Source organism: Pongo abelii, chromosome 2, assembly GCF_028885655.2.
Source record: "Pongo abelii isolate AG06213 chromosome 2, NHGRI_mPonAbe1-v2.0_pri, whole genome shotgun sequence".
NCBI classification, from domain to species: Eukaryota; Metazoa; Chordata; class Mammalia; order Primates; family Hominidae; genus Pongo; species Pongo abelii.
The window spans coordinates 102,774,217-102,786,704 of record NC_085928.1 but is presented as its reverse complement, the minus strand read 5'-3'; the positions used below and the strand labels follow the sequence as shown (position 1 = coordinate 102,786,704).

Sequence of the window (12,488 nt, the reverse complement as noted above, 5' to 3'; positions counted from 1 at the left end):
GGACGGCTGACTCTTGCTTTCCTGCTTCCTTCATTTCTTCTGTCTCCTCCAGGGTGCACCCCTACTTCTCATATTATTGACTAAGAGCAGGCCCTGTCACCCTCTGACTCCGGATCCTCTTCCCTCCCTAGAGTTTGAGAAGGCTTTATGCCGCCCTGGCCCTGATGTAGTAATCTGTGATGAGGGACACCGCATCAAAAACTGCCAGGCCAGCACCTCACAGGCTCTGAAGAATATCCGCTCTCGCCGCCGGGTGGTGCTGACTGGGTACCCTCTGCAAAACAACCTCATTGAGTACTGGTGCATGGTGGACTTTGTGCGCCCAGACTTCCTTGGCACCCGGCAGGAGTTCAGCAACATGTTTGAACGCCCTATCCTGAATGGGCAATGTATTGACAGCACACCTCAGGACGTCCGCCTCATGCGGTACCGGAGCCATGTCCTGCACAGTCTTCTGGAGGGCTTTGTGCAGAGGTGAGCCATCCTCAGGGTCCTGCTTCCTGAATTTTCAGAGGGCCCTGTTGCCAAGGGCATGCCAAGCCTGTTATACAGGATAGGGTGTTGGAGTAGGAGGGCCCCTTCCCTGGAGCAGTAGTAAAACTTTGCTTCCTGTGACAAGCTAGCAGATGGTGGATATCCACTGTTTCAGTTCTCTGAAAGTTTGGCCTAGAAGTGCTTCTCTCAAAAGTTATCTTTAAAGGTACTGGAGACACCTGTCTTACTTGCTGAGAGAAGCAAGAAAAAGGTACCATTCTGCTGACTTACCTTAGGCTAGTCTAAATCAGACCCCTCATTTTTCCTTGTTGAGATGGCGTATGGAGCGAAAGCTCAGAGAGGCAGCCCAGATTAAAGTGAGAACCTCAAGTTCCCCTGTCTCTGTCATGCAGTCAGACATGACCTGGGACAGGTCACTCTGCCTCTTAGTGTTAGTTTTCATCCTTAAGGTGAGTTTCTTCTTGGTTGTTGAACCACTCTGCATTATTGCAAGGCTGCAGTGCATGTTGAGATCCTCAAGAGGGAGGTGTGGCAGGAGTGCAAAAGGCTCTGTTTTTATCTTGTGCTGACCCCTCCCGGCCACACTACCTTGCCATTTCTGTTCTGTTTGCCTCCATAGGAGAGGCCACACTGTGCTGAAGATTCATCTCCCTGCCAAGGAAGAAAATGTGATCCTTGTGCGGCTCTCCAAGATCCAGCGAGATTTGTACACACAGTTCATGGATCGCTTCCGGGACTGTGGTAGCAGCGGTTGGCTGGGGCTGAACCCCCTTAAGGCATTCTGTGTGTGTTGCAAGGTGCATTGGGGCCTCAGGGAAGATTGAGATGGGGACTAAGTTTACACATGGTCCCAAGGGAGTTACTCCTACTGAGAGTCTTCAATAAAGGAAAAATAAAGTGAGAGGGGACCACCTCAGTTCACTGCACTGGAGGTTTGGGGGCTCCAAGGAGAGAGGTGATGGTTGTGTACCACATAACTCCTGGGGGTGCCATTCACACAGTGTAATATAACTGATGCTCCCTGCAGTGTGCACCTCAGCTGCACAACTTGTTATCCCAAGGGGATTAATGGAAAAATACTGTGGGGCAGTGTTTTTGACTGCTAGCATAATCAGAATTGAAGAGAAATATAGCTTAGACAAGTTATTAGGGGTACCTTCCATTGGATTCCATACTTAATCAGATTGAGACCTCTCTCATTCTTTTGTTGAGGGACCTGTTTCATTGACTTCATACCTCTACCCCGGCTACTCTTCAGCAGACCTGTTAGGTATTATTCTTAATTGACCACTGCTTTAATAAGTCAGCAGAAGGTATGTGTCTGGGGACAAGAGGGGTTTCCAAATATATCTCTTATAGCCACAGTTCTGGGTCAAGGCCAGGAAACTAAGGCAAACATGGTCTGTGATGATGCTTTGGTATCACTGCATCCTTCCTTCTTCCTTTCCTCTCTTCTCCTGGGAGTTCTCAACTCTTGCTAGGAATACTCTGTGAAATGATATGTGATTGGTCTACTATAAGTCAGATACATTTTGTCTATAGTTTTATACAGTAGTAGACTGTAGCCACACTGTGAAACTGGAACATTCTTACTCTTATTTGAATAAGAATGTCAAAAAGGCTTGTGACAGCTTTTTTGATTATGTATCAAACATACTTACTGGCATGGCTCCTGGTATGCATGCTGCCATTCATGTGTCATGGTGACCAGAACTGGTAATCAAAACAAATATGCAGGCCCTTTGGCTGTGAAGGGCTCTGACTTTAATTTTTGGTGTGACAGTGTTTATTGTGGGACATGTGTGTTTGAGCAAGTATGTGTTTCCAGACTCCTTGGGACACCCTTGGAATGTTCTTTGTCCTGTGTCTCCTCTCCCTTTCCTTGAACCTCAGATCTGGAATCACCCTGATGTGCTGTATGAAGCCCTTCAGAAGGAGAGCTTGGCCAATGAGCAGGACCTAGACGTGGAAGAACTTGGCTCTGCGGGGACCAGTGCCCGCTGTCCACCACAGGGAACAAAAGGCAAGGGAGAGGATAGCACCTTGGCTTCCTCAATGGGAGAGGCAACCAATAGCAAGTTCCTACAGGGCGTTGGCTTCAACCCTTTCCAGGAGCGAGGCAACAACATTGTCACATATGAATGGGTGAGTCAAGCAGATCCTTCAGGAACCATAAACTATTGCTGAGAAGGGATGGTGCAAGCCCTGCCTGGGGAAGGGGTAGGGATGCATGGCTAGGGTCTCTGTATGGAATTATAAAGGTGGCCAGTGAGCTGCTGCCTTGGAAGGAAATAATTTTATTTCTAGTGATCTGGCCTTGGACCTGCTCTAAGCTGCCTTGTTTCTCTCTTGCAGGCCAAGGACCTTCTGACTAATTACCAGACTGGAGTCCTAGAAAACTCTCCCAAGATGGTACTGCTTTTCCACCTAATTGAGGAAAGTGTGAACCTTGGGGACAAGATCCTTGTGTTTAGGTAGGATGAGAAACTTCCATTTAGGGCTGTGTGTCTATGGTAAAGAATGACAAAACCACCGCAGAGCAAGACCAAGGCCACCCCCGCCTCCCCCAAGTGCTATTGTGAAGGACCTTCTTGCATGTTGTCTGTCTCTTGGAGTTTCTTTCATTGCCCAATTTGATTTCTCCACAGAGAACAATTTAGAACCCTAGGTTAGCACTGGAGTCTAATCTTTCAAATTCTGGCCTGTTTTTGTTTACTTTGAGAGCTAAGGGTAGTTTTTACATTTTTAAAAGGTTATAAAAAACATACAAAGAATATGCAGCAGAGATTCTATGTGGCAAAGAAAGCCTAAACTATTTGCTGTCTGTCCTTTTACAGAAAATGTTTGCTGACCCTTGGTTTAATCTTCTATCCCACCCCAACCTTTTATTTTAGTTTTAAGCTTTGTCTTTAAAGCCAAATAAGTGATGTAGTTTGCTCTGGAGTTATATTCTCAGTCTGGCTAGAGCTTTGAGTCTCATTAAGGCTTGACTCCCCAGGAAAACGAAGTTGATTGCTTCTCCTTCTTTATAATCTGACCAGATTATGCTCCAAGAAGAGCCAAGTGGCGGGAGCCTGGCTCAGGAGCCTCAGAATGAGGGCTTCCACATGTGACACACTTTGAGAGGACAGCAGTGATTTTAGCTTGGGGAGAGCCTAGTGTTGATTTTATGGATCACTTCTAAGGACACTGGCTCTCATGATATCTTGGAAGCAGTCAAGTGATTTTGGCTCTCTAGTAAAACCCGTAATCATATCTGATGTATATTCATGCAGTGGTAGTGTTTAATGCTGAATGCTATTTGTTACTCTGCATTGAGCTAAACCCCAGAAATTTTCAACTGTGCAAGTGAAGAATGAAGAGAGTATTTTTTCAGTGTGGTGGTAGTCGTAAGTATGTGGATGACTCTGCTCCCATTATGCGCTAGGAAGGATACCCTTGGTTGTTCTTGGTAGAGTTACCTCTCTCTGTTTCTTTTTCTTTTTCTTTTTCTTTTTTTTTGAGATGGAGTTTCACTCTTCCTGCCCAGGCTGGAGTGCAGTGGTGTGATCTTGGCTCACTGCATCTTCCACCTCCCAGGTTCAAGCGATTCTCCTGCTTCAGTCTCCTGAGTAGCTGGGACCACAGGCACGTGCCACCATGCCAGGCTAATTATTTTTGGATTTTTAGTAGAGATGGAGTTTCATCATGTTGGCCAGATTGGTTTCGAACTCCTGACCTCAGGTGATCCGTCCGCCTCAGCCTCCCAAGTGCTGGGATTACAGGTGTGAGCCACTGTTCGCGACCTAGAGTTACCCCCTCTTTTTTTTTTTTTTTCTGAGACAGAGTTTCACTCTTGTTGCCCAGGCTGGAGTGCAATGGCGTGATCCTGCACTGCAGCCTCCGCCTCCTGGGTTCAAGTGATTCTCCTGCCTTAGCTTCCCAAATAGCTGGGATTACAGGCGTGTGCCACCACACCCAGCTAATTTTTGTATTTTTAGTATAGATGGGGTTTTGCCATGTTGGCCAGGCTGGTCTCGAACTCCTGACCTCAGGTGATCCACCTGCCTCGGCCTCCCAAAGTGCTGGGATTATAGGCTTGAGCCACCGTGCCCAGCCTAGAGTTACCTCTTATCAGTGGTAGGTTGTGGGAGCTCCCATTGTCAGAAAGTTGCACAAGAGTATGGACCTATTGGGAACAATGTTCCCTCGATTCTGGGAGCCATCTGAACGAAATGTTTTCCATTTCAGCCAGAGTCTATCCACCTTGGCTCTCATCGAGGAATTCCTTGGAAAACGAGAAGTACCCTGTCCACCTGGTGCCGAGGGGCAAGGAGCACAGAAGTGGGTTCGAAACATCACCTACTTCCGTGAGTTCATTGTTGCATTGTTCTTGAAGGCTTGGCAAGGTCTGCTTAAGGGTTTCCTTTCCTTCTCTCTCTTTCTCTTTCTCCACTCCATCAAATGCATAGGAATATTTGTGATTAGCCAAGGAGCAGGGGGATACTAAGAGCCAGCTGTTGTGTACAAGGTACTGTACTAGGGGCTGGGGGATTGAGAGAGATGGGAGAGTGTAGAGAAATAGAAGGCGTAGTCCTTCTCTTCATCTGAGATGTGACAATTCAAGAACAATTGAGTGCCCCTAACTGCGGTTCTAAGGAGGATAGAATCACTGTGGTGAGGATGATTAGCTAAGGTGTCTCAAAAATGGGGAGGATTTGAATACACAGGGCTAGTGTAGCCTGAGGATCATTCCAGGCTGAAAGATCAGAGTGAACACAAGCCTAGATCATGCATTCTCTGTTGGAGAGATAATACTTTAAGGGGATGAACTTTTTATTTTTTTTGAGCAGGGGGTGGAAATCTTAACTTTTAAAATATGTAAGTCACAGTACATACAGTACATAAACAGATATACAGTATATCTGTGGTATTAAATTTCATGGAGGACATAGTGTCATTGGGAAAAAAAAGTCATTCCTTCGTGGGGTGGTAATGAAAAAAAAGTTGAGAAATACAGACCTCAGCACTGCTGACATTTGGGCCAGATAATTCTTTGTTGTAAGGGGCTGTCCTGTATATTGTACGACATTTAGTAGCATGCTTGGTTTCTACTCACTAGATGGCAGTAGTATCTCTCAGTTTTGACAACCAAAAATATCTCTAGACATTGCCAAATGTCCCATGGGGAGTGGGAGTATGGAGAAATCGCCCTCATTGAGAACCACTGCCTTAGTGGAAGGATTTAGAGAACTGGAGGTTCAGGGAGTAGCAAGAAGACCCCCAGCACAAGATGTGGCTCAGAACTTGCCCTATGAATCAGTGGTGAGCTGTGTTTGGGAACTGTTGGAACTCAGGTTGGAAAAGTATGTTGGGGTCCTGACATAGAACCCCAGTACCAAGCAATTAAACTGTTGCTTCCTACAACAGTAGTAATTCAGTTTTCCATGTGGTATTTCATGCCCTTAGCTTTGCCGTTTACTCAAGATGACAAGTGTTGCCATTGCTATTTATGCTTCTTAACTGAAGTCTTTTTTTTTTGAGACGAAGTCTCACTCTGTTGCCAGGCTGGAGTGCAGTGGCGTGATCTCGGCTCAACTGCAGCCTCCGTCTCCCAGGTTCAAGCGATTCTCCTGCCTCAGCCTCCCAAGTACTGGGACTACAGGCACAGGCCACCACGCCCAGCTAATTTTTGTATTTTTAGTAGAGACGGGGTTTCACCATGTGGGTCAGGATAGTCTGGATCTCTTGACCTCGTGATCTGCACGCCTTCGCCTCCCAAACTGTTGGGATTACAGGTGTGAGCCACTGTGCCTGGCCCTAAAGCCTATTTTTTCTCCCTCTTTGGAGCTTCCCTCCTTTCATTCATGTGTTCCATCCTACTGTTCCAGATGTATTTCCTTTATGTCTCTTTACAGCAAGTTCTTAGCTTCAGGAGCTTGTTAAAAATGCAGATTTCTGGTGGAGGAACATCATCCATATCAAAATCCTTAGTCCTGCACTCACCAGGACTCACAAGGCTGAGGCAGAGAGGTCACCTTGAGCCAGTATTTTCCAAATTCCCTAGGTGATTACTCTACACTCTGAAGTCTAGGATTCTTGGCTTTAGAATTGACCTAAGATAGTAAAGGGGAGAAATGTAGTTTATAATCCATGGTGCACGTGAGAATCACCTGGGGGTATTTTCAAATTATAGATGCCTGGGCCTTACTTACTGTAGACCCATGATACGTCCAAGGGGTGAGATCTGAGCACTGTTGTGTTTCTGTTTGTTTTGCTCTTTAAAACACATTTGCCTAGTGATTTTGCTGTATATCCTTGCTCTAATATATCCACTTCTTATGGTTTTCCTTCCTTCCTAGGGCTAGATGGTAGCACCCCTGCCTTTGAGAGGGAGCGGCTCATTAATCAGTTCAATGATCCCAGCAACCTCACCACCTGGCTGTTCCTTCTCTCTACAAGGTGAGTGGATCCCAAGAGGGGAGGTCAAAGGAATCTGTTCAGGCACTTGGCCACCTGGGCTGGTACCCCAAAACTCCAAGTTCCCTCAGAAGAGATCAGCTCAGGTTTGTAACTTGTTTTGGGGGGTCAGAGAGGGGACTTCAAAAGGAAATTAAGTTAGCAGGGCAGTCATGATAGTATCATAAAATTTTTTGAGACCTTCATTAACAATGGTTCTGGCTCATGCCTGTAACCCCAGTACTTTGGGAGGCCAAGGTGGGAGGATTGCTTGAACCCAGGGGTTCAAGATACTGAGACCTTGTCTGTACAAAAAATCAAACAATTAGCTGAGTGTGGTGGCATGCGCATGTGGTCCAAGCTACTTGGGAGGCAGAGGCGGGAGGATGGCTTAAGTCTGAGAGGTCGAAGCTGCAGTGAGCTGTGATTGAGCCACTGCATTCCAGCCTAAGCGACAGAGTGAGACCCCGTCTCATTTAAAAACAAGCAAACAAACAACAACAACAAAATACTCAAGGGTTTTAATTGGCTTTTCTCTCAGGGGTGTTATGAGGCTTAGATGATGTGATGAATATGAAAGTGCTTTAAAAAGTAGAAAGTACAAGGTAACTGTAAAAGGCTGATGGTATTGTCTCATGCCAAGCAGCTTGAAGGCTGTGCTGCCTTCTGCCATCGTAATGCCCTTGGCAGGATGTAAGCCAGTCATTCTCTTAAGCTGTTAGACTAAAAATAGTAGAAACATCTGTGTGCAGAAGTTTCCCCTCACCAAGGAACATCACTCCAAGGCCAGGATGCGGGGGCCTTACTTGTTACAGAGGAGAGTGAGTTTTCTTTCTGAGCTGGTAGACACTTTCATGTTGGATTTCAGGGCACAATTTTCAGTGCTTGAAGAATGTACTGTTTATCAGCAGGACAGCAAAATCCTTGAGTATGTTGTGCTTAGGGCTTAGGACAGAGTAATATTGGAGTAGAAGTCACAGAGGGCAAAACTGATTTGAAAACCTTCTTTAAGACTAAAGGCTCTGTGATTGTTGGCTTGTCTTTTAAAGGGCCGGATGCTTGGGTGTGAATCTGATTGGTGCCAACCGAGTGGTGGTGTTTGATGCTTCCTGGAACCCTTGCCATGATGCCCAGGCAGTATGTCGGGTATACCGTTACGGCCAGAAAAAGCCCTGTTACATCTATCGCCTTGTGGCTGATTACACTCTAGAAAAGAAGATCTATGACCGTCAGATTTCCAAGCAGGGCATGTCAGGTGGGCCATCTTCCAGACTTCGGAGAGGCACATCTATACAGGCTACCATCCTTTTAGTATCAAGGGTGGGAGAGGAGCAGGATATGGGAACACAGGCAGGCTTCGAGAAAGCCAGCATTTCCTCCTATCTCATTCTGATTCAAATTGCTTAAAAGGTAATTGACCTCAACTTGTTGAAGGTGAGTTTAATGATAACAGCCAAGCTCGTTATACAAGTTTTCCCCTTATATGATGTTTCCAATGTCACCAGCACCTCAGACCTAGTCTTTGACTTTCAGATATGGGATGACTTTTCATTATTAGTGACCTTTACAGTTTTTAATGCCATGTGCTGACTTTCTTCATGTCTTTATCCTTCTAGATCGGGTGGTGGATGATCTAAATCCAATGCTGAACTTCACCCGGAAAGAGGTGGAAAACCTACTGCACTTTGTTGAGAAGGAGCCAGCTCCCCAAGTTTCCTTGAACGTAAAGGGGATCAAGGAGTCAGTCCTGCAACTGGCCTGTCTGAAGTACCCTCACCTCATCACCAAGGTAAGAACTTGGTATGCATGCAATCCCCAGAGTGGCAGTCTCTCTGTCAAAGGAGGTTTGTCTTGTAAGCTTGTTTTCTTCATCTGAGGTGATGTTTCATGCAGGTGACTTGGACTCCAGGACTTCTTTTTCTTGCCCCACTCAGTCCCCCTCCCTGCCCCCAACCACTTACCCCATCCCCTAATCTGGTCCTGGGAGTGCTAAGATTAGCCATGTATAGTAATTTGGCCAGTGTGAGTCTTCTTAGCAGAAAGAGAGGGGGAAAGTTCTAAAAATGTAGTTTGTTAATTCTCTGAACTCCCCCATTCTTTTGATAGGGAAGGCAGGCTTAGATGTCTAAAGCTGGTACTAGGTTAGAGCTATAAATTATACTCTTGACAGAAAGACAGTAAAACTGCCTGTGTATCTCTGAGCAGTCTCTTCGCTAGTGCTGGAGACAGCCAGCTCTTTTCTTGGTCTTAAAGTAAGGCTCATTATCCATCAGCCATGTTGGTAACTAAATCAACATCCTCCTGTGTCCCCAGGAGCCTTTCGAGCATGAGTCATTGCTCTTGAACCGAAAGGATCACAAGTTAACCAAGGCTGAGAAAAAAGCAGCAAAGAAAAGCTATGAGGAAGACAAACGCACATCAGTCCCCTATACCCGCCCATCGTATGCGCAGTATTACCCTGCCAGCGATCAGAGCCTGACCAGCATCCCCGCCTTCAGCCAGAGAAACTGGTGAGTCGCTGAAAGGGGAGGGTCTGCTGCTGGGCCAGGCACAAACACCTTTCAACTTGTTCATATTTTAAACAAAGGCAGAGCCTACAACTTGTTCCTTGACTGCTGTGAATTGACAGGCTCTGCTCTAGGGTAAGTGTGAAAGCAGTTCAGCAGCCCTGGTGTTTTAAATGTTTCTGGTTTTGACTGCCCTAGCTGGAAAAGTGAGCTGCTGGCCCGTGACCCAGGAGAGTGTTTCTGGACACCTGGGTAGGAGTTGGGGATAAAGCTTCCCAAAAAGAGGCCCAGCCATTCCACACAGGTGCATCTTACTCCTAGCACCTTAGTCCTAGGCCTCACTTAGAAGTGGTGTTCAAGGATGAAGGCTCTGTTCCCTCAGATTACAGTCAGGGAATCCTGCTGCTCCTAAGGGGATTCCATTCTGTGTCTGTGCCATGATCTGGTACCAAAAAATCTCTTTTTTGAGTACAGCATCTAGACTTGTTCAGAATATTAACAGAATGGAAGTCAAGTGCTAAGCAGTGAGAGAGGCTCCTTGTAAAATATTATAGAACAGTTATCTAGGTTTAATTTTTTTTTTTTATTTCAAGATAGTGCCTCACAACTCTCACCCTCCACTTACTGATCAGATCTGCTACCTGATTCAGTAGTTTGCATTTTTAATTATTTGATTATCTTGAATTAAAAATAATTATTTTATTTGATGGGAACAGATTTAAATTTTCTCTTTCTTTTTTTGCGACAGGGTGTCACTCTGTTACCTAGGCTGGAGTGCAGTGGTGCGATCACAGCTCCCTGCAGCCTCGACCTGCTGGGCTCAAGTGATCCTCACACCTCAGCCTCCCAAGTAGCTGGGATTACAGGTGTGCATCACCATGCCTGGCTAATTAAAAACATTTTTTTGGCTGGGCACAGTGGCTCACGCCTGTAATCCCAGCAATTTGGGAGGTCGAGGTGGGTGGATCACCTGAGGTCGGGAGTTCAAAATCAGCTTTACCAACATGGAGAAACCCCCATCTCTACTAAAAATACAAAAATTAGCCGGGTGTGGTGCTGCGTGCCTGTAATCCCAGCTACTCGGGAGGCTGAGGCAGGAGAATTGCTTAAACCTGGGAAGCAGAGGTTTTGGTGAGCCAAGATCGCGCCATTGCACTTCAGCCTGGGCAACAATAGTGAAACTCCGTCTCAAAAAAAAATTTTTTTTCTTTTACTCGAGATGAGGTCTCACTATGTTTCCCAGACTGGTCTTGAACTCCTGGGCTCAAGTGATTCTTCCATATCAGCCTCCCAAAATGTTGTCATTACAGGTGTGAGCCACCATGCCCAGCCTAAAACTTTTTTCCTTACTAAGACTCTCATGTTAAAAACAAACAAGCTGCAGCTCCCACTGTGATCAACGCAGAAGACAGGTGATTTCTGCATTTCCAACTGAGGTACCTGGTTCATCTTACTGGGACTGGTTAGACAATGGGTGCAGCCCACAGAGGGTGAGCCGAAGCAGGTTGGGGCATCACGTCACCTGGGAAACTCAAGGGGTCTGGGGATTTTCCTTTCCTAGCCAAGGGAAGCCATGACAGACTGTACCTGGAAAATCAGGACACTGCCACCCAAATACTGCGCTTTTCCAACGGTCTTAGCAAATGGCACACCAGGAGATTATATCCCGCACCTGTCTCAGTGGGTCCCACGCCCACGGAGCCTTGCTCACTGCTAGCGCAGCAGTCCAAGATCGAGCTGCAAGGCAGCAGCCTGGCTGGAGGAGAGGCGTCTGCCATTGCTGAGGCTTGAGTAGGTAAACAAAGCGGCCCAGAAGCTCCAACTGGGTGGAGCCCACCGTAGCTCAACCAGGCCTGCCTGCCTCTGTAGATTCCACCTCTGGGGGCAGGGCATAGCTGAACAAAAGGCAGCAGAAACTTCTGCAGACTTAAACGTCCCTGTCTGACAGCTCTGAAGAGAGCAGTGGTTCTCCCAGCACGAAGTTTGAGCTCTGAGAATGGACACTCTGCCTCCTCAAGTGGATCCCTGACCCCCGTGTAGCCTAACTGGGAGACACTTCCCAGTAGGGGCCGACTGACACCTCATACAGCCGGGTGCCCCTCTGAGACGAAGCTTCCAGAGGAAGGATCAGGCAGCAATATTTGCTGTTCTGCAGCCTTCTCTGGTGATACTCAGGCAAACAGGGTCTGGAGTGGACCTCCAGCAAACTCCAACAGACCTGCAGCTGAGGGACCTGACTGTTAGAAGGAAAACTAACAAACAGAAAGGAATAGCAACAACATCAACAAAAAGGACATCAACACCAAAACCCCATCTGTAGGTCACCATCATCAAAGACCAAAGGTAGATAAAACCACAAAGATGGGGAGAAACTGGAGCAGAAAAGCTGAAAATTCTAAAAACCAGAGCACCTCTTCTCCAAAGGATCACAGCTCCTTGCCAGCAACAGAACAAAGCTGGACAGAGAATGATTTTCACGAGTTGACAGAAGCAGGCTTCTGAAGGTCGGTAGTAACAAACTTCTCCAAGCTAAAAGAGGATGTTCAAGCCCATCGTAAGGAAGCTAAAAACCTTGAAAAAAGATTAGACAAATGGCTAACTAGAATAAACAGTGTAGAGAAGACCTTAAATGACCTGATGGAGCTGAAAACCATGGCACGAGAACTACATGATACATGCATAAGCTTCAGTTGCCAATTCGATCAAGCAGAAGAAAATGTATCAGTGATTGAAGATCAAATGAATGAAATGAGGCGAGAAAAGTTTAGAGAAAAAAGAGTAAAAAGAAACGAACAAAGGCTCCAAGAAATATGGGACTATGTGAAAAGACCAAATCTACGTTTGATTGGTGTACCTGAAAGTGACAGGGAGAATGGAACCAAGCTGGGAAACACTCTTCAGGATATTATCCAGGAGAACTTCCCCAACCTAGCAAGGCAGGCCAACATTCAAATTCAGGAAATACAGAGAACACCACAAAGATACTCTTCGAGAAGAGCAACCCCAAGACACATAATTGTCAGATTCACCAAGGTTGAAAGGAAGGAA

General features: G+C 46.3%; 1 protein-coding gene across 4 annotated transcripts in view; it reads left to right on the top strand.

Annotated features, from left to right (window-relative positions):
- RAD54L2 (RAD54 like 2) overlaps nt 1–12,488 on the top strand; it is a 130,404-nt gene that overhangs the window by 98,840 nt on the left and 19,076 nt on the right. For all 4 annotated transcript variants that reach the window (XM_024244349.3, XM_063722085.1, XM_024244350.3 and 1 more), the window contains 9 exons: nt 132–474; nt 1,115–1,292; nt 2,389–2,640; nt 2,851–2,969; nt 4,726–4,844; nt 6,837–6,936; nt 7,983–8,188; nt 8,550–8,722; nt 9,247–9,443. In XM_024244349.3, the coding sequence (XP_024100117.2) occupies nt 132–474; nt 1,115–1,292; nt 2,389–2,640; nt 2,851–2,969; nt 4,726–4,844; nt 6,837–6,936; nt 7,983–8,188; nt 8,550–8,722; nt 9,247–9,443 (1,687 nt within the window). The remainder of the gene's footprint in view (nt 1–131; nt 475–1,114; nt 1,293–2,388; nt 2,641–2,850; nt 2,970–4,725; nt 4,845–6,836; nt 6,937–7,982; nt 8,189–8,549; nt 8,723–9,246; nt 9,444–12,488) is intronic.